Raw genomic sequence first — 22347 nt, 5'->3', positions numbered from 1 at the left:
TGAACTATTCATATTTTATACAACACAGCACAATTAAGTTTGGAACTGACAATGCCCTTAATGTAGAAAAATCATCGTACAAATAACTGTAGATCACTCAGGTGTCTGATTATGTTAATATGAATGTTTGATGAAAAAGCAGGCAATTTAAATGCATCACACCACAATGCAACTGCAATGAAAAGACAACATCGAGATTCAGGTTCAAGCACACGCAAATAAATAAAGCAACACTAAATGAAAAGCAGAGCAGTCAGCATCTTAATGTTGTTATGACGCAGAAAGGAACAAGTGGGTACATGGCAGAGAAATGATGACCACACAATTAGTAACACAGAGGACCTCAACAACCTCCATTTTTGGACTTTAAGTTTCCTCATTAATGAACATGCATAAAAAATTAGGAAAATGAATTCATGGCAGTAATTCCTAAAAAATATTAACCATCACTGTGGTTTGGGATGAGTACTGATACAATGCATCAGTATCTGGCCAGTATCGGCCTTATTTCGATGCAGTGCCGATACCAGTCTTCAATCTTTTTTTTTTTCACAAAATGGTTCCAAAGTAGGCAGCCATCAGCAAGTGCTCTTCAAGGGCCTTGCTTTTATTGTTGTTGTTTTTTTGTTTTTGTTCTTGTGTTTTGTTTTGTCACATGGTGTTTGTTGTGACATCATGTGGAACTGATGGATTGTTTTCACCGTTTCTTCATTCATCAAAGGAGAAGAATCTGTGCTTGGTGGTTGTGCCTTCTCGGCAGCACTGATTTTGATTGGGAGGAATGTCTGCACCATTTGACTGTCGGTGCTGGACAGCCCCGGGGCGCTTGTGTTTTTTGCATCTGTAATGGGCAGCATTTTTCATAGTCCCGTTAAGTTCAGCAGAAATGTCGGTGCTTTTGGGAGTCTGCAGATGGATGGATGGATGGATGGATGGATGGATGGATGGATGGATGGATGGATGGATGGATGGATGGCTTGTGCACCCGATGAGAATAATGGAGCGTCAGCGCAGATGAGTATGTGGAACTAGGGGTCGCCGCTTGGAATTGAAGCGGATTTACATGGGACAGGAGAAGTGAACAAATCTCTTTTTTTCTGTCAATGGATGCTACAGGTTCTTGTTTGCTTTCAAACTTAGCTTGCATCAGATGTGTGCAAATTTTCAGCATGACGTCTGATCCACTGGTGAAAGGACACTTTGATTCTCTCCTCTTTCATCAAGAACTGCTTAAAACAGCAACAACCAAGTGTATGCAGAAAAAGTGGTTAGGTTTGCATGACTGTCTGTGTCTTACGTGTTGTGTTGTATTTTTTTGTTATTTTATGATAAGTGTTCTGTTGATCTGGAGGTGGGGCTTGTTGGCGATTGCCTGGTGGCCGGGCCTACACCTATGGGGCTTGGCCAGGCTCAGCCAGAAGAGCCAACGTGGGTCCCCCTTCTCATGGGCTCACCAACAATTGGAGGGGCCAAAGCGGTCGGGTGCAGTGTGAGCTGGGCGGTAGCCAAAGGCGGGGATCCTGGCGGTCCGATCCTCGGCTACAGAGGCTAGCTCGAGGGACGTGGAATGTGACCTCTCTTGCAGGGAAGGAGCCCAAGCTGGTGTACAAGGTAGAGAAGATCCGTCTGGATGTAGTCGGACATGCCTCCTAACACATCCTGGGTTCTGGTACCAGTTCTCTCAAGAGAGGTTGGACTCTCTTCCACTGTGGAGTTGCCTACGGTGAGAGGCGTAGAGCAGGCGTGGCCATACTCATTGCCCCCTGCCTCAGTGCCTGTACATTGGGGTTTATACCGGTAGATGAGAGGGTTGCCTCCCTCCGCCTTCGGGTGGGGGGGAACAGGTCCTGACTATTGTCTGTGCATATATACCCAACAGCAGCTGAGCGTACCCACCCCATACGGGCTGTTCGGTCCCTATACCATCATTGTCAAGAGTTTGGTTCGCATTGCTGGCAGTAAGTCAGCATCGTTTCAAGTGAGGGATGGACTCCGCCAAGGCTGCCCTTTGTCACAGATTCTGTTCTTAACCTTTATGGACAGAATTTCTCTGCGCAGCTAAAGTGTTGAGGGTGCCCGTTTTGGTGGCCTCAGTTTTGCATATCTGCTTTTTGCAGATGATGTGGTACTGTTGGATCCTTCAAGCAGGGCTCTCTAACTCTCACTGGTGCATATAGCAGCCAAGGGTGAAGCAGTTGGGATGAAAATCAGCACCTCCAAATCTGAAAAGTGGTCCTCAGTCGGAAAAGAGTGGAGTGCCCTCTCTGGGTCGAGGAGGGGATCTTGCCCCAAGTGGAGGAGTTTAAGTAGGAGGGAGCGAGAGATCGATCAGTGCAGCGTCTGCTGTGATGCGGACGTTGTATTGGTCTGTCGTGGTAATGAAGAAGGTGAACCAAAGGGCTAAGCTCTAAATTTACCGCTCGACGTTCCAACCCTCATCTGTGGTCACAAGCTATGGGTCGTGACCGAAAGAAGGAAATCCCGGAGACAAGCGGCCGAAATGAGTTTTCTACACAGGTTGTCCGGGCTCTCACTTAGAGATAAGGTGAGAAGCTCAGTCATCTGGGAGGGGGGCTCACTGCCGGAGAACCAGTAGAAAATGGATTGATAGATGAGTTCTGTTCCGCTATAGGCTGAGTACAAGTTTACCTTATATGTGCACTTTACAATGTTATATTGCTCTGTTTTGATTCCATAAAAAGAGCTGTTAAAGCAGCTGTTGTGTGACAAAATATTTTTTTCACTGTTGTTGATGGACAGTAATATTGTGTGAGAGATCATGTGTGAATAACTGCTCCAAGTGAAAAATGTTCATGTAAAATTGAAAATCGAAATTGTTACATTGTTACTTGTTGCATTTTGCACATATAAAATTGATTCATGATTCCATGTTGATGAGAGCATTAAAATGGGGAAAAATAGGACAAAAAATATAAAAGGAATTTCAGAAACGATAAAAAAGGCACGAGTTTGAGTTAATTGTGACAGTTGCATTTTTAATTAGATTGAAAATAGAATCTGACTGATACGCAACCAAGACCTGCCTTCGGAGGGCCCCCGCCGGCACCGGCGCTCGGGTGGACAGCTCCTACGGCCTGTGGGTTGACCCCAACGGCGGCGGGCGTGCGCCCGCACCACCGGCGCGCGTGAATCCATCGGCGGCGAGGCCGAGCCGACCTCCCGCGTTGAGAGTGCGGTCCCCTTTCCCCCCGCGACCGGGGCAAGCCACGGAGGGCCCCCGCCGGCGTTCACGTTCGGGCAGACGGTTCCTTTGACCTGCGGGTCCCGGTCGCTATCCCCATCCACAAAAGTGGAACCAGCCACCCGCGCGCTCACACGACCCCAGCAGTCCTACCACCGGACCCCGCCGCTCCCGCCGCGCTCCACCCTCCTCGGGACGGAGGCTGGGGAACAACGGGCAAGCCCCGGGCGGGTGGCGGAGGCCATCCGGCGAATGCATCGTTTCTCTTATCCCACGACCCGAGCGTCCGGCGGACAAACGCCCCCGAGACCAGCGCTAATGTTGCCATGTGCGACCCTCGTTGAGGGCGCCCCCAGCCGTGACCGCGTTCTTCGTACCAGTCCTCAAGACACTAATCGGTGGGGGTCGGGGAGCCCACACCAACCCCCCCAATTCCCTCCCACTCCCGGCACGGTGGGGGCTACCTGGTTGATACTGCCAGTAGCATATGCTAGTCTCAAAGATCAAGCCATGCAAGTCTAAGTACACACGGCCCGTACAGTGAAACTGCGAAAAGCTCATTAAATCAGCTATGGTTACTTTGATCGCTCCGCCGTTACTTGGATAACTGTGGCAATTCTAGAGCTAATACATGCAAACGAGCGCCGACCTCTGGGGACACGACCCGCGGCCGGCCCGGCCCCTTTGGTGACCCTAGATAACCTTGAGCCGATCGCCGGCCCTCCGCGGCGGCGACGTCTCATTCGAATGTCTGCCCTAGCAACTTTCAATGGTACTTTCTGCGCCTACCATGGTGACCACGGGTAACGGGGAATCAAGGTTCGATTCCGGAGAGGGAGCCTTAGAAACGGCTGCCACATCCAAGGAAGGCAGCAGGCGCGCAAATTACCCACACCCGACGCAGGGAGGTAGTGATGAAAAATAACAATACAGGACTCTTTCGAGGCCCTGTAATTGGAATGAGCAAACTCTTAACCCTTTGGCGAGGAGGGCAAGTCTGGTGCCAGCAGCCGCATTAATTCCAGCCTCAACAGTGTATCTTAAAGTTGCTGCAGTTAAAAAGCTCGTAGTTGGATCTCGGGACGCAAGCTGACAGTCCGCCGCGAGGCGAGCAACAGTCAGTCCCAGCCCCTGCCTCTTGGACGCCCCCGGGATGCCCTTGGCTGGGTGTCCCGCCCGGGGCCCGAAGCGTTTACTTTGAAGAAAATAGTGTTCAAAGCAGGACCGCGCCGCCCGCTTACCACAGCTAGGAATGATGGAATAGGACGGCGGTTCTATTTTGTTGGTTTTTCCTCCTGAACTGGGGCCATGATTGAGAGGGAGGCCGGGGGCATTCGTATTGCGCCGCTAGAGGTGAAATTCTTGGACCGGAACAAGACGGGCCAGGGTGAATGCATTTGCCAAGAATGTTTTCATTAATCAAGAACGAAAGTCAGAGGTTCGAAGACGATCAGATACCGTCGTAGTTCCGACCGTAAACGATGCCGACTCGCGATCCGGCGGCGTTATTCCCATGACCCGCCGGGCAGCGCCCGGGAAACCACCAAGTCTTTGGGTTCCAGGGGGGGAGTATGGTTGCAAAGCTGAAACTTAAAGGAATTGACGGAAGGGCACCACCAGGAGTGGAGCCTGCGGCTTAATTTGACTCAACACGGGAAACCTCACACGGACAGGATTGACAGATTGACAGCTCTTTCTCGATTCCGTGGGTGGTGGTGCACGGCCATTCTTAGTTGGTGGAGCAATTTGTCTGGTTAATTCCGATAACGAACGAGACTCCGGCATGCTAAATAGTTACGCGGCCCCCCGAGCGGTCGGCGTCCAACTTCTTAGCGGGACAAGTGGCGTTCAGCCACGCGAGATTGAGCAATAACAGGTCTGTGATGCCCTTAGATGTGCGGGGCTGCACACGCGCCACACTGAGCGGACCAGCGCCGAGAGGCGCGGGTAACCCTCTGAACCCCGCTTGTGATAGGCACTGGGAACTGCAATAATTTCCCACCAACACCAACGAGGAATTCCCAGTAAGTGCGGGTCATAAGCCTGCGTTGATTAAGTCCCTGCCCTTTGTACACGCAGCCTGTCGCGACTACCGATTGGATGGTTTAGTGAGGTCCTCAGATGGGCCCCGCCGGGGCCGGCAGCGGCGGCGCACCGAGAAGACGATCAAACTATCTAGACTACTTTTACTATCTAGAGGAAGTAAAAGTCGTAACAAGGTTTCCGTAGGTCAGGGGTGCCCATTACGTCGATCCTGATCTACCGGTAGATCTAAGACAGGTCCCAAGTAGATCCGAGGAGTGTCGAGGAGAAAAACAAACAAACAACCATTTGTGTGTTTTTTTTGTGTTCATGTACGCTTCACCCTAATCATCCTATCAGTCTCATTTTCACAGAAAAAACATATTTAAAAAATAAAATAAAGAAGGTAAATCTTGAATTTATGGTGGCGCGTGATTACGTCACCGGACGTTGTCAGCACTCAGCAGTCTGCAATTGCAGCTTGTGATCAGAGCTGTTGCGCTCTATCTTTTATTGTCATTATTCTCATTCAGAGTTTGCTTCGTGTACAATTCACAGAGGGCACGGGCAAAGAATAGGAATCTAGGAGGGCCCAGGGAAGCACTTTAAAACGGTACGTGTGAGCTACGATAGTTAACAGGCTGTAAAAGTGCATCACATGCCTCAGTTTCAGGCTGTTTCTCATCATGGCGTGCAATCGTGCGTGCGTGCGCGCGCGCGCCAGTAAGGCTAGATCCCGGGAGGTTAGTTGATCGAAAAGTAGATGTTTGGTCCAAAAAGTTTGGACATCCCTGATATACAACTTCTCTATTACATAGAAAAGACAATCAGTCTGCATTAATTATGAAATCCAGAAGCCAGAGAATAATTACTGGCTGAAATCAGAGGATTCAAGCGATTCCTCAATTGCTAAAACAGTTGTCAATTACTGTAATTGATTAGTTGACAATTAATTGATCGATTGACACCTCCAGCCAATATAAAACATTTTCAGTCATATCACCGATCCCTATTTTCCAACTTCAAAGGTGTCATGATTAACAGTTAACAGTTGGACCTGCATTAATTTATTTTAAACGAAGATTAAAACTCATGTATTTGTCAGTTTTATTTAGCACTTTTGTTAATTTATTACATATGAATCCTTTATGTAGTTCTTATTTTTTTTTATTCTCGATTATAGAGAAACTGCTCTGCTCTTTGTCAGGAATAAATGAAAGATCTTTCTTTAACATTATCCGGCATTATTTTAATTGAAATTTCATGTGTCAAAAGTACGACTGTTTCGGTTACTTTGCATCGGTATCGGTGAGTACTCAAGATTTGAGTATGCATAACAGTACTTTGTTAAAAAAAAAGTACTTGATTTTTGCCAGCACATGATTAAAATGTGTTAAATTACAACATATTTGTTTAATTTGGGTGGGGGACTGGGGGGACACTTACATCAAGTACCATATTTTCACGACAATAAGGTGCCATTAAAACCCTCATAGTGAACCGTTTACGTTAAATGCAAAATTATGACGTATTCTCGTCTTTGAATCAAAGGCAAAGGCGTTCGGAAAAACACGAAAGACCTGAAACGTAAAGGGGGGGGGGGTTCTAAAATGCTGTCACCGGCTGATAATTCTCAGGCATTGCAGCAAAAATAAAAGGTTTTGATTCCGTAATTTCCACAATTTACATATTCTGCACCATAGAGACCCATTATAATTCATATTTTTGAATGCATCGTAAACCTAATGTGTAAACATGCATTTCACGCGATTTTTACGTCAATCGCTTTGTTTTCGCTTGGACAGACGTATGCATGCCACATTGTTGGGTTGAGGTCATTCCAATTTTGCAACTTTCGGTGGCGCCGGAGGATCGCAAATGAGTTTGCCTTTTGGCAGGAGGCTTCAAACCAATGAATGCATTTTACATGAACAATTCCGGTCGGGATTGTTAGTAGGGCTTGGTTGTGACCTCCATACACAATTTTTTTTCCTTTTGCAAAAAATAAAGTTATGTTGGGTACCAACGGCTGGGTGTGCCGGCGCCGCCGTCAACAGCCTCGCGGGGCATTTTTGCATGAACAATTCCGGTCGGGATCGCTAGTAGGGCTTGGTTGGGACCTCCAGACACAACTTTGTTTCTCTTTTGCAAAAAAATAAAGTTATGTTCGGTACGCGGCGGCTGGATGCACGTCAGGCCGCGGGACGGGCGCTGCGGGTCAGGGCGAGGGGGTGGGAAACCGGCCAATGACCGGCACCGTACCCCAGCCCCCACGCCTCTCCCCGCGGGCGCTGGCGCACACAGCCGCCAAGTACCCAACATAACTTTATTTTTTGCAAAAGAAAAAAAAAGCCGCATTCGACTGCCGCCGCTCGCCGAATTCGAGCCACCAGCAGCCGCCTTGGACGCCGCTAGCAGCCGCCTTGGAGGCCGCTGGCAGCCGCCTCACCCTCCGCCCCCGCCTCCAAGCTTGAGGTTTACACCGGCAAGTCTCCAGGCGGCGCATGGACTCGCCAGAAGGGCACACAATAACAACGGACAATTTTTTTACCTCCATACCATTTTGTGTTTGTGACTTTCCTTTGCAAACTATATATGTATGGATAGCTGTGATGCCACTGAACATTTTGAGTTGTTGAAAGTAAAAAAATATTCATAAATGACTTAGTTATCACACCTCAAAACATTTACTAGAAATTGTACATATTCATGAAAACGGCACTTCCACAAAAAAAGTTTTTCATCCAGAGTTTTTTTGGGTGAAAATTATTTGACATTATCGAGGCTCTACTTGTGTGATATGACATCTTCCAATTCAGGTTTTATTTTTATAGATTTCTTTCAAGTGTCATAGCACAGTACTGCCTTTATTGTCCATAAAGGGCAAAAAAATCCCAAAGAACTAATAAAAGCTGTATATGTATGGATTGCACAGATGCCTCTGAACATTTTGAGTGTTTGAAGAAAAAAAAAAAAGAATGTTTGTATAACACAACTTCTTTGCGGGATCTTTTCGCGTGCATGCATGCTACCGTATGCTCCAAGCCAACATGTTTTTAGTGTGCGTGCATGCATGTCATATGTTTCAGTTGGCGTATGTTTTACCATGCCTGGCTGCACCCAATAATACAGTGCGTTTTGTGTATGTGTCAAATAAAGAACTAGCACCCGTTACTGAGACTGCGCCCACCAATGCGGTGCGCCGAATGGTCGTGAAAATACGGTAGCTGTACAACATTTGAACTCATTCACTCCCAAAGACGTTTTTAAACGTCTTTTCAGACTTGGTCTAGATTTGGCTGGTACTGAATGAGTTAATCATGTGCATGTCGTGCACGTACATGTTTGAATTAAGTAAATCCAAAGGATCTGTTATTTTAAGGTATGAGTCTGAAAAAAAGTGGTACAACATCCCTAACTGTGGTCGAATCTGACTTGAGCATAGGCTTGTGCAGATATTAGATTGTGGGAAAAAATATTGTGGTATCTCGGTATCAAATTTCAGTCGAGGGCAAATCAATCCCCACTAGACAGCATTCCGTCTGCGTTTCAGGATGACCCACGTGGGCCCAGTTTGTCCCTTGTCAGCAACAGCCAATCGGCGTCGAGAACCTTCTTTCTGTGTCACATTGCAGGCGCGGCACAAACAGACACGCAGCCAAATACAGAAAAAAAAACACCAAACATACCTAGCATGGTGACTGGTGAAATAAAAACAGTACGGGAGAATGTCAATACCAATACGCAGAGTATTGGTTGGTATGTTCTCGACCCCTTGGACGGAATGCTGGCTAAAGGATGGACATGACCACCGCTGTTAAAATTATAGCTCTAAAATGTCTTCTTTTTTTTTTAAGTATTTGGGTAAATAAAAACTATTTCACCCCCATTGAACACAATCTCATTTATTTCGAAACAAAATATAGAATATTTGATAAATTAAGAAATATATAACATGTTAAGTGAAAATAAAAGAAATGCCATCCTTGTGCTTGAATTCTGACCAAGTCACAGTGTCAGATCACTGCTGAGCTATTTTTAGGACAGACCTTGGGGCTACTCACATTTCTGGGACCGACAAAAGCACTTTTTTCTTTTAAAGAGGAATGCAAAAGCATGCGTCTAACTTCCCTCCTCCTCCATGCATAGTTATTAGTCAAGGAGCGGGGGGACTAATTCTCTGCCTTTAACTTCAAAGACAGTTCTTGTTCACTCAACTCTGCAAGCAGCCTATTGTGCGCTGCTTATCAGTCCCCTTAAAAAAAGAAGGGAAGAACTCACTATCATTGACATAGTAATTGACACATTGACACAGTTATTGAAACTTTTTCGTGAAACCACGGTATCATTTCCCAAGTATCATTTTCCCAAAAAAAATCATCAATATACTTTCAAATACAGTAATCCCAAATGATATTGCAGTTCTACCGAAGGGCGGCAAAAACTCTGCTTTGCAGTACAGGAGAATGGAATTATGTTTCTATGACCGTGCAAATGCGGCAAGCCAAACAGTCACTACCAGTGCATGTAACAGCGTGCTGAAGATGGGGGCATGACGACTGTTGATCGTACTATACTACTGTTTTATTTATAAGAAAGCATGCACTAACAGAATGAAAATGCGCTTATCACAGACTTGACATCCCCTCCGTGAGCCGGCACCGTACCGTGGTGGAGGGGTTTGTGTGTCCCAATGATCCTAGGAGCTAAGTTGCCTGGCTGGGGTTTTAGCTCACAAAAACCCCTTATGACGAACAAAATAAATGGAACCCAGTTTCCCTTGCCCGGACGTGGGTCACCGGGGCCCGTTGGTGGGGCTCGTTGGCGAGTGCCTGGTGGCTGGGCCTGCATTCATGGGTCCCGGCCGGGCTCACCCCGAAGAGGCAATGTGGGTCCCCCTTCTCTTGGGCTCACCACCCATGTGAGGGGCCAAAGGGGTCGGGTGCAGCGTGAGTTGGCCGGCAGCCAGACCCTGGAGGTCCAATCCTCGGCTGCAGAAGCTAGCTCTAGGGACATGGAATGTCACCACTCTTGCAGGGAAAAGAGCTCGCTGGTGTGCGAGGTAGAAAAGTTCCGACTCGATATAGTCAGACTTAGCTCCACACACAGGCTGGGTTCTGGTACCAGTTCTCTCAAGAGGCGTTGGAATCTATTCCACTCTGGAGTTGCCCACGGTGAGAGGCGCAGAGCAGGTGTGGGGATAGTCATTGCCCCCCGGATCAGTGCCTGGTGCTGGAAAGCACTCCTGCTGGGGACTCCCTTGTTCTTCTGGGGGACTTCAATGCTCACATGGGCAATGACAGTGAGACCTGGAGGGGCGTGATTGGGAGGAACAACCCCCCCCCCCCCACACCCCCCGATCAGAACTCGAGTGGTGTTTCGTTATTGGACTTCAGTGCTCGTCACGGATTGTCCATAACGAACACCTTGTTCAAATATAAGGGTGTCCGTATGTGGACTTGGCACCAGGACACCCTTGGCCGCAGTTCGATGATTGACTTTGTGGTTGTATCATCGGATTTGCGGCCGCATGTTTTGGACACTTGGGTGAAGAGAGGGGCAGAGCTGTCAACTAATCACCACCTAGGTGGTGAGTAGGCTCCGATGGTGGGGGAAGATGCCGGTCCGACCTGGCAAACCCAAACGTATTGTGAGGGTTTGTTGGGAGCATCTGGTGGAATCCCCTGTCGGAAGGAGTTTCAACTCCCTCCTCCGACAGAGCTTTTCCCATGTTCCAGGGGGAGGCGGGGGACATTGAGTCCGAGTGGACCATGTTCCATGCCTCTATTGTTGAGGCGGCCATTCTGAGTTGAGGCTGTAAGGTGGTTGGTGTCATGGCGGCAACCCCCGTACTCGCTGGTGGACACCAGCAGTAAGGGATGCCGTCAAGCTGAAGAAGGGGTCCTATCGGGCCTTTATGGCCTGTGGGATCCCAGAGGCAGCTGACGGGTATCGACTGGCCATGCGGAATGCAGCTTCGCTGATCGCCGAGGCAAAAACTCAGGCGTGGGAGGAGTTCGGCGAGGCCATGGAAGCCGACTTCCGGACGGCTTTGAGGAAATTCTGGTCCACCATCCGACGTCTCAGGAGGGGGAAACAGTGCACCACTAACACTGTGTACAGTGGGGATGGGGCGCTGTTGATCTCGACTCGGGATGTTGTGAGCCGGTGGGCGGAGTACTTCGAAGACCTCCTCAACTCCACCAGCACGCCTTCCTTGGAGGAAGCAGAGTCTAGGGACTCTGAGGTGGGTTCTGCGATCTCTGTCGTTGAAGTCACCGATGTGGTTAAAAAGCTCCTCGGTGGCAAGGCCACAGGCGTGGATGAGATCCGCCTGGAGTTCCTCAAGGCTCTGGATGTGGTGGGGCTGCCCTGGTTGACACGCCTCTGCAACATCGCGTGGTCAGCGGGGAGGGTGCCTCTCGATTGGCAGACCGGGGTGGTGGTCCCTACTTTTCAAAAGGGGGACCGGAGGGTGTGTTTCAACAATAGAAGGATCACACTCCTCAGCCTCCCTGGTAAGGTCTATTCAGGGGTGCTGGAGAGGAGGGTCCGTCAGGAAGTCGAGCCTCAGATTTAGGAGGAGCAGTGTGGTTTTCGTCCCGGCCGTGGAACAGTGGACCAGCTCTGTACCCTTAGCAGGGTCCTCGAGGGTATGTGGGAATTCGCCCAACCAGTCTACATGCGTTTTGTGGAGAAGGCGTTTGACTGTGTCCCTCGGGGAGTTCTGTGGTTGTTGCTTCGTGGGTATGGGGTACCGAACCCCTTGATACGGGCTGTTCGGTCACTATACCACTGATGTCAGAGTTTGGTTCGCATTACCGGCATTAAGTCGGAATCGTTTCCGGTGAGGGTAAAACTCCGCCAAGGCTGCCCTTTGTCGCAGATTCTGTTCATAACCTTTATGGACAGAATTTCTAGGTGCAGCCGAAGCGTTGAGGGGGTTGCATTTTGGTGGCCACAGTATTGCATCTCTGCTTTTTTCAGATGATGTGGGACTGTTGGCTCCTTCAAGCAGGGCTCTCCAACTCTCACTGGAGCGTTTCGCAGTCGAGTGTGAAGCAGTTGGGATGAAAATCAGCACCTCCAAATCTGAAACAATGGTCCTCATTCGGAAAAGGGTGGAGTGCCCTCTCCGGGTGGGGGAGAAGACCTTGCCCCAAGTGGAGGAGTTTAAGTATCTTTGGGTCTTGTTCACGAGCGAGGGCAGGACGTAGCGAGAGATCGACAGGCGGATCGGTGCAGCGTCTGCTGTGATGCGGACTTTGTATCGGTCTGTCGTGGTAAAGAAGCCAAAGGGCGAAGCTCTCAATTTACCAGTTGATCTACGTTCCAACCCTCATCTATGGTCACGAGCTATGGGTCGTGACCGAAAGAACGAGATCCCGGATACAAGCGGCCGAAATGAGCTTTCTCCACAGGATGTCCGGGCTCTCGCTTAGAGATAAGGTGAGAAGATCGGTCATCCGGGAGGGGCTCAGATTCGAACCCCTTCTACTCCACATCGAGAGGAGCCAGATGAGGTGGCTTGGGCATCTGGTTCGGATACCTCCTGAACGTCTCCATGGTGAGGTGTTCTGGGCATGTCCCACTTGGAGGAGACCCCGAGGACGACACAGGACACGCTGGAGAAATTATGTCACCCAGCTGGCCTGGGAACACCTCAGGATCGATCCCCCGGGGAGAGCTGGAAGAAGCATCTAGGGAGAGGGAAGTCTGGGCTTCGTTGCTAAAGCTGCTGCCCCCGCGACCCGACCTGGGTGACATAAGCGGTAGAAGATGGATGGATGGATGGATGGATGGATGGATGGATGGATGGACGGACATACTTGACATTCAACTTTCAGATAGGAATCCCTAACCAAGGTCATCTTAGTTCATTAAAATGAACAAAATACCGGTAACTGAAACTCAAATTTAAAAAAAAACGCTCTGGAACAAACAAAAACTCTATGTTTACAAAATAAGTCAATCTAAATCATGACCAAAAAGTCTTTGTTTTCATCTTTGACAATTTATTACATAAGCCTTTTGGGGTGGATTTTAAATAAGTACTTATTTTGACGTGCGTGCACGGCTGTTAGCCCGAAGAGGAGAAAATCAAACAGTCGTCTGGTAGAAAGTGCCACCAGATGATGGCACTCTTAGGAGACAAGTTTGCATGTGGTCTTGGGCTTGAATGCCCAACTTTTGTCATTAAATTCAGCCTGAAACACAATACACAGTAAAATATGCTTTCCTTTTTGGTTTCGTACATGATAAAAATATATACAGGATATAAAAAAGAAATATACGTTATGTCATCTGGCACCGACAGGTATGGCAGCCTCGGTTACACGCTCCTTAGTATTATCCCTGTTTTTGTCATTTTCGCGACCCTGAGCGGCTTACTTACACGAGGGAAAAGTTGCTTAGCATTGGGGAGTCTACGCTCTGTCTTTTTTCACCAGAACACGAAAATCCACAAGGTTTTTCGGACCTAATCGCGAGCAGAGCGGCTGCGCTGTTCGGAGAGGCTGCGCTGTTCGGAGCATGGAAACGCCGCTCCTATCGATCCATCTTGCTAATCTACAATCTCTGCCAAACAAGATGGATGAAATTATTCTCCTCACAAAGACCAACAAAAACCTTTGCATGTTTTGCTGCGCTCTGCTTCACTGAAACCTGGCTCAGTGACCGCCACCCGGATTCCGCGCTACATCTACCGCCTTCTCCGAGCCGGCCGCGACACGAGCCATCAGGGAAATCGAAAGGAGGTGGGATTTGCTTCTATATCAACGAAGAATGGTGCACTGATGTCACGAAGCTCGACGCACAATGCAGCCCGGACCTGGAGTTGCTGTCTTTAAACGGCAAGCCATTCTACTGGCCACGTGAGTTCACCTCCTTTTTACAAGTCGGAGTTTACATTGTGCCACAAGCTAACACTAACACAACGATAAAAAAGCTAGCTGAACAAGTAAACAACCTCTAACTAAAATACCCATTCACCCCTGATTCCTTTTGGGCGCTTTTAATAGAGCACATCTTAACCGTGAACTTATATATAAGATATAAGCAGCACATCGATTGTTTCACCAGAGAAAGCAACATTCTCGACCACTGCTATACAACAATCAAAAATTCACACCGATCGATCGCTCGTGCAGTATTGGGTCTTTCTGACCACAATTTAATCCACTTAATACCTACATGCAGACAGAAACTCAAATGTGTTAAACCGGTTGTTAAGACTGTGAAAAAATGGTTAAGCAAGCTAGCTCTACAAGAATGCTTAGACTGCACTGATTGGGGCGTCTTTGAAACTTCAACGGGCACACTGGATGAATACACAGACACTGTAACATCATACATTTTTCTGTGAGGACATGTGTGTACCAACGAAGTCCTTCCACTCCTTCAACATAACCAGCTATGGTTTACTCCCAAACTCAGGCAACTCAGCAAAGAGAAAGAGGCCGCATTTGGAGACCGGGCCTTGTACAAACACGCCTGAAACCAATTGACAAATGAAATTAACTTTGCAAAAAGAAGCTATGCACTGAAAAAACAGTTCTCTGCTAACGACTCTGCATCTGTATGGAATGGCCTGAAAGCAATCACAAACTATAGAATGCCATCCCCCCCAAAACAGTGAACAATAAGGGTCTTGCTGATGAACTCAACATGTTTTTCTGCCGATTTGAAAAGGACACCCCACACACACCCACCTCTACCAGAAACTGCTCTATCAACCCCTCCCTCCTTTTTCTCCACGACAGATCTACGAACAGGACGTGAGACGGCTCTTCAAGCAGCAGAAGATCAAGAAATCTGCGGGGCCCGACAAAGTGTCCCCCTCCTGCCTGAAAGTCTGCGCTGACCAGCTGGCTCCGGTCTTCATACAAATCTTCAGCAGATCCCTGGAGCTGTGTGAGGTCCCATCCTGCTTCAAACAGTCGACCATCATCCCAGTTCCCAAGAAATCTGCAACATTGGAACTGAATGACTATAGGCCTGTCGCTCTGACGTTTGTGCTCATGAAGTCCTTTGAACGCCTTGTGCTGAACCACCTAAAGAATGTCACCGGACCCTCTTCAGTTTGCCTACCGGGCAAACAGGTCTGTAGAGGACGCAGTCAACATAGGTCTGAGCTACATCCTCGAGTACCTCGACAGCACAGGGACCTACGCAAGGATCCTGTTTGTGGATTTCAGCTCTGCGTTCAACACCATCATCCCGGAACTCCTCACCCCCAAACTTCTCCACCTCGGTGTGTCGCCTACGGTCTGCCAGTGGATCCTCAGCTTCCTGACGGGACGGACACAACAGGTGAGACTGGGCGGAACAACATCATCAACACGCACCACGAGCACTGGAGCCCCACAGGAATGTGTCCTCTCTCCACTGCTCTTCTCCCTCTACACAAACGATTGCACCTCAACAAGTCCAGCTGTCAAACTCAAAGTTAGCAGACGACACCACGGTCATCGGTCTCATCAAAGACGGTGACGAGTCTGCGTCCCGACAACAAGTGGAGCAGCTGGAGCGCTGGTGCAACCGAAACATCCTCAGGCTGAACACGCTCAAGACTGTAGAGATGATCGTGGACTTCACGAAACATTCTTCTCCACAGTTGCCCTTAACACTCTCCAACTGCCCTGTGTCAACCGTCGAGACCTTCAAGTTCCTGGGAATCACAGTCTCCCAGGAGATGAAGTGGGAAGTCAACACCATCTCCATCCTGAAAAGGGCCCAGCAGAGGAGGTACTTCCTAAGGCTGCTGAGGAAGCATGGCCTGCCACAGGGGGTGCTACGTCAGTTCTACACGGCATTCATCGAATCAAATCCTATGTTCTTCCATCACGGTTTGGTTTGGGGCCGCCACAAAAAAGGACAAAATCCGACTTAATAGGAATAAAAATCATTGGCACCGCCCTACCCACTCTTGAGGACTTGCACACTGGAAAAATCAAGACAAGGGCACGGAAAATCTCCTGGATCCCCCGCACCCTGCCCACCACCTTTTCCAGCTACTCCTTTCAGGCAGGCGCTACAGATCCATGCGCACCAAATCCAGCAGACACTTAAACAGCTTCTTCCCTCTAGCCATTAACTCCCTAAACAGTCACTGACGTAGTCACTCTTCTTGTACAACAAATACTGCTACTGGTCACTCTAAAATGGTTCAATGATTTTCTGCACCAACTGTACAAACTGTCATAGTATTGTATTCTACCACTGATCACTTTAGCTCTGCTTGTTACTTTGCACATTGTCTCACAGTTGTCACTGGGTGGTACCACCGCACTACGGTTCACTTAGATAACGAAATGTCCTTTCATACCTATTTGTCATGTCCTTGTTTATGATGATACTAATGCAGCGTGTTATACCGGAGACAAATTCCTTGTGTGTATAAAGATGATTCTAATTCTGATATACCTTTTAAATGTCCAAAAAGGGTTTAATATGTCTTCACAGGAATTCAAGCCACAAATCAATAAGTTGGCAACTTGGCCAGAATATACTGTAAATCACCCTGATTAAAAAAAGGGAGGTCTTTCATCATTTGATTTGGTTGCATGCATCTAATTGTAGAAGCGGTCATATGCTCGGCATTTCTTGTAATTAGAAGTTTATGGACTGTAAAACTGTAACCTATATTACCAAAAGGTTTTAAAATAATATTTTAGTTCAATTTTTACGACACAATACATGGTGTTTTTTTTCCCTATGTTGCACACAAGTAAAACACTTTAAAAAAACAACTAATCCTGAAACTAAAAAACATACAGTCGCCTTAAAACATACAAAAAACGAAACTCAAAACAAGTTGAAAAACTAACTCCAATTAAAATTCCAAAATTATAACGCTACACCTTTGCAGTTGCTTAGCGGAAAACCCAAATCTATAGCAAGAATTCTCATAGATGAGTGTGCCATCCTCACTGAGCAATATTTTTACAAAGTTGTAACAAGTACAACACAGAAAAACATTTGCAGAGTTCCTACAACTTCAATTAAATTCAATACCTTTTAATGCCATTTGAAATTAAATTTCAGATCAACTTTCCACTGTCCATGTTGTCCGAAGTTGCTGCAGTCTGTACGTGAGGTGCATCTGCTCTGAAGAATCCGGCCTAAAACCACTTCACTGGATTGTTGGTTCTGCTGTCCTAATTGTTCCCAGATTTTTTTTTTTTGAGGAATGCTAATTTATTTTGAGATTTGAGACTATTGACAATCAGAAGAGTCCTAGTTATTTTTAACAATTTTGTAAAGGTCATATTCGCCATTTTACTGGCAATTAAGGCCTTGTTTTTAGGTTCATGGTTTTAATGCCTTTTAAGACTTTCCATGGGAATCCGTTTTTTTGGCTTTGGATCTGTTGCTCCTTGAAATGCTGACACTCCCTTGTGCCTGGCCCATGTTTTACAATTTGACTGAAGCTCCATTGGATGTTTGGGCACAATATAGTAAATGGGTACAGGCACAAAGTCATTGTTATTTTATTTTTGATTGGACTTAATCTTGTGCCGCTGTTTGTGTCACAAGAAAATAGAAGTTGGACCTCTTCTGTAATACCAGCGTTGGCAATGGACAATAATCCCTTTAAGTTGGAAGATGACTGGCTGATGAAAGATGACCAGACCCGCCATACTCCTGTCAAGGAAATGTCCTGATCTGACGTGTGACCTTATCAAAAATTATCGGTGGAAAAATGGTGAGATGCTGAGAGCTCTGAAAATGTTTGGGTCATCTTTTGTCTGAACTAAAATAAATGGCTTTTGAGTTAGAACTTCAATGTTTTGACAAAGGTCATGTTGTTTGGACATGGGTGGGTGCTTTATGCAGATGGATAAAAAAATATATAAAAATTACATGCACAATTCTACAGATGTAGTTGTAGGGAGAATATTCACCATATTTTGTATTGTCTTGTATTCACTTCTTACAGCTATAGCCTGGTAATCTGGCTTCCCTGTCAGCAGACTAATGGTATGCTGGTTGGCCCTCTGCCTTGGAAGAAAAGTGGAAGAAAGACTTGGCAAAAAGTATCAAAGAGCAGTGAGGGATAAGGAGATATTGAAGGAGAAGAAGAGTCACGTGAGCGGGAGGAAGGGAAAAAGCCTGTTGTTTATGGGTTCAACCACCTTAAAAAATGCTATTTGTCTTGAAAACTGAAGCAAAATGCATCAACTGGAAGAATGTTGTGTACTTGCCTTCTTTTTTTGTGGTGGGTTGTTGGTGTGAGGAGATGTGCTACTTTCTGGGTAGCCGCCACCATAATGAAGATCACTGTATAGCGACATACAGTCAGGACCTACGTCCCCAAACAGCCCCTGGCCACTCAAAGAATTCTGTAAAGACTCCGCAGGGGAGAAACCTCCTTCCGATAGAGACAGGCGTCGGTCAGTGGCCACAGTACTTCCCAAGTTTGCATTGAGTGGTGAGCAAGTGTATATGAGGTTGAACTCTGTCCTGAAGGCCTGTTCCCTAGTTTGGAGGGTTCGGTCTGAGGTTGAACTTGACACTGGCTTTAAGGAACTGATCCCAACAGATGAAGCGTCTTGGCAATCACCGCCTAAAGAGGCTCCAGGAATGGGAAAGTCATCCGAGGCTACAGCCATGGGGCTCTCTAAGCTTGAGGATAGGGAAAGATCTGGGAACTGGGTCCGAGGGATGTCGAAGTCTGGCTGAAGATATGGCTGATGGTGAAGGAGTAGGACAGGCAAGAAAAGGGGGATAGCGTTGAAAACATACCCAAAAAACAAGTAAAATTGTGTTGTTTTGTACACTAATTTAAAAAATGAGACTCGGACAAATGGAAATACCTCAGGAGAAATGGACTCCGGTCGGTGAACAGGCGATGCCTCGGGGGATGATATATTCTAGAAGCACACGGTGTGTTAGAAACTTGCCAGTGTCAAACACACAACCCAAATATTAATCTGATATAAACTACCCTTCCCGTACAATGCGAAGTACAGCAGAGTAAGGTCTACGATAATTTAGTTATGTGAATCGAACCAAATGTTGATTACGTCTGTGCATCTCTCTTTGTGCTCACTGCTCAATGTGACAGAAACCTCGTGTCGTGTAAATATTTGTTTGACAACATTTATTTGGATTTCATTCCACTGTTAGCGGAAGATGTCTAATTAATGGCAGTTTTACTCTTGCTGTGATCATTCCCATGGATCAAACCCAGGACGCCGACTTAAGGCCGTTGAGCACTAACCGCTGTGCTAAACATTGCGGCTGCCAATCTGCTTTCTAACCATTTTTAGAAGATATGAAATGTAAGGAAGAAAGAAATATAATGTGTGTGCATGGTGCGCATCAGCATCACCGTCGACTTGTGTTACCCAGTCATTATTGATGGAGCTGTTCCGTCACACAATCTTTACCCAACGGATGTTGGCCTTGTAGTTTTTTTCTTTTTTGGTGGCATAGTTCTTTACCCAATTCGTGAACTAGATGTACCAAATAAACTTGTCAATTACTTTAAAAAAGGAGAATATGAAAACACAAAATGTAAATCCCACTCATGGCGGACTTTTTTTTATTAATACGCTGCATATTTGCTGTGGGCTGAAAGCGTTAGAGCAGTGTGTAATTGCTCACATTCTAAGCTTAGTGGGAACATGGGTAGGGGGGCTTATGTTGATGTGTGGACTCTTACTTCAAATTGTAGTGGTGTGTTGCAACGGCTGACTGGCAGCGAGGGCATTGGTGAATATGCAAGGCCATTCGATAAAGAGCTACAGGGATTGTGAAGAAGTGGAAGCAGGGGGTCCTCAGGAAGAGGTGGCGTGATGGGTGACAGTGGACGAAGGAGGTGGTCACAGGCAGTCGGCAATGTCTCTGTCATATACTTGGCATGGCGTTTCTTGAAAGGTGCATTCAATTCTATTGAAAAAAAAACACAGGAAAGGTAAAAAACGCAGGACAGGTAAAATTGTGAGTAGATAATTCAGTCTCGCACAAATCATTCGAAAATAAACAATTGTCATATTGTGTGAGGAATTCAAAATCGAGGAATATTAATTGTATACCACTGGACAAGGGATTGGGGGTGGATCTACTGCTCGTGCTTTGTTGGGAGGAGGTGGACTCCGTGCCATCCGCCACAATGGCCGAACAGCTCTCATCCTCCACCTGCTTTATCCATCTCTACAGTAAGATACAGGAAGCATTGTCATTAGAGTGATGCTGATATGGTAAATGTACATTGTATATTCATTGAGTGTGCATTAAGGCTTTTACAACCCGTTTCAACAACGAATACCCCTCAGCCTGTGTACAATAAATCATTCACCTTTTTAAAGCAGCCATAAGTGCCGTCCATCTGAAGTGGACGGGGCCGGCGTCTCTCGGGATTAAAAGGGGAGCCGAAGCGAACATAGTGTCGGGGTGTGGTGCAGATAACAGATGAGTGCGAGAGGCCTGGCAACATGTTGAGGGTGGTGGCCAGCACCGTTGGATCGGTGGTTATCCGCAGTGGCCGATCAACAGGCAGTTCTTGTTGGATCTTCTCCCCTCCAGGAATTTTTTCATTCAACCACTCGGTCACCAGGTACTAAAACAAGAGACCCATATTAATGATTACGTATGAATGACTATACCCCATTCGATATACATGTAAGTGTACTTCGATGTGATTTAGGAGCGGCAGGGAGGTATTCATGGATTATCAACCTCTGTCATTTAGTACCAGGTATACACAGAACCACGCAGAACAGTGATTCCCAACCAGGGTACCATGGCAAAAAAAAAAAAAAATTATGCCATGAAAGATCATCAGGGATATTGGGAAAAATGATCCAATTTCACTTACATCGTCTCCCACTTAAGCTTGTGTGTCCCAGTGATCATAAGGGCTAATTTGCTGGAGGCCTTAGGTTCCTAGTAGGGCCACCGGGGCAATTATGACTAAAATGAGGGACCAGAGAAAGAGAGAACAATAAGTTTCCCTTTGGAAGTTGCCCTTCACCCAGGGGCAGGTGACTGGGGCCCCCTGGAGCCAGGCCGAAAGGTGGCTGGTTATCTGCACCCAAGGGGCGTGGCCGGGCCGGTAGCTCCCACCTTTCCATGGAATTCCAACCTGTTGGTAATGCCATGGGAGTCAGGTACATTGTACTTTGTAGATTGGAAAGTACCAGATGGCGAGGACCTTGATGGTCCGCTCCCCAGCTACGGAAGCCAGCTCTCGGGAAATGAGACGACACCTCTCTGGCAGGGAACAAGCCTGAGCTCGTGTCTGATTCGTTCATACTTGATAAGGTTGGGCTCGCCTCGACACACTTGGACTTGGTGATCTTGAGAGGGGTTGGGCTATTTTCCATTCTGGAGTGGCCCTGATGAGAGGCCCTCAGCAGGTGTAAGCAATACTTATTAGCACACCCCTGGATGCCTGTACCTCAGGGTTAAGACCAATAGGCGAGAGTAACCTTCCTCTGACTTGGATGGGGCTATGAGTCCTGACTGTTTGTTGCTTGTACTTATGCAGCAACCAGCATCTCAAAGTCCCACCCTTTTTTGTCATTGTTGAGGGGGGGAGGGTGTCTTCTGGCACCCCTGCTGGGGAGTCCATTCTGCTGGAGGACTTCAACGCCCACATGTGTAATGACAGTGAGACCTGGAAGGACATGATTGGAAGGAACCCCCCACTCCCGAGTGGAAATTCAGGATGTGTTTTGCTTTTGAACCTTCTGCTTTTCATTGATTCTCCAAAATGAATACCATGTTCAAATATGGTGTCCATATGTGAATGTGATACCAGGACACCCTCAGCCTCAGTTCGGTGATAAGGTTTGTGCAAGTCCCATTGGAATTGCATGTCTTGGACATTGAAGAGAAGGCGGCCGTTAACTGATGACTATTTGGTGTTGTGTTAGCAGCTGATGGGTACGGGAGGCCAATCAAAATGCACCTCTGGTGGTCACTGAGACAAAAAGGAGGGGCTGGGGGTGTCCGGTTAAGCAATGAAGAACAACGAGACAGCTTTGAAGAAATTCTGGTCCATCATCTGGCATTTTAGGATGGGAAAGCAGTGCACCATCAACATATGTAAAATGATATGTGGGTGTTTGTTGCTAACCTCGATTTGGGATTCTGTGAGTCAATGGGGAGAATAC

General features: G+C 47.2%; 1 protein-coding gene across 3 annotated transcripts in view; it reads right to left on the bottom strand.

The window, feature by feature from the left end:
- Nucleotides 1-22347, bottom strand: part of setd5 (SET domain containing 5) — a 77271-nt gene that overhangs the window by 15980 nt on the left and 38944 nt on the right. For all 3 annotated transcript variants that reach the window (XM_052075009.1, XM_052075010.1, XM_052075011.1), the window contains exons 16-21: nucleotides 20529-20789; nucleotides 20266-20383; nucleotides 19893-20119; nucleotides 19042-19098; nucleotides 18430-18915; nucleotides 18130-18222 (exon numbers count right to left, since the gene is read on the bottom strand). In XM_052075009.1, coding sequence (XP_051930969.1) covers nucleotides 18130-18222; nucleotides 18430-18915; nucleotides 19042-19098; nucleotides 19893-20119; nucleotides 20266-20383; nucleotides 20529-20789 — 1242 coding nt within the window. The remainder of the gene's footprint in view (nucleotides 1-18129; nucleotides 18223-18429; nucleotides 18916-19041; nucleotides 19099-19892; nucleotides 20120-20265; nucleotides 20384-20528; nucleotides 20790-22347) is intronic.

The sequence above is a fragment of the Hippocampus zosterae genome, chromosome 9 (genome assembly GCF_025434085.1).
Source record: "Hippocampus zosterae strain Florida chromosome 9, ASM2543408v3, whole genome shotgun sequence".
Taxonomy (NCBI): Eukaryota; Metazoa; Chordata; class Actinopteri; order Syngnathiformes; family Syngnathidae; genus Hippocampus; species Hippocampus zosterae.
This window is presented reverse-complemented; position numbering and strand designations above follow the sequence as displayed.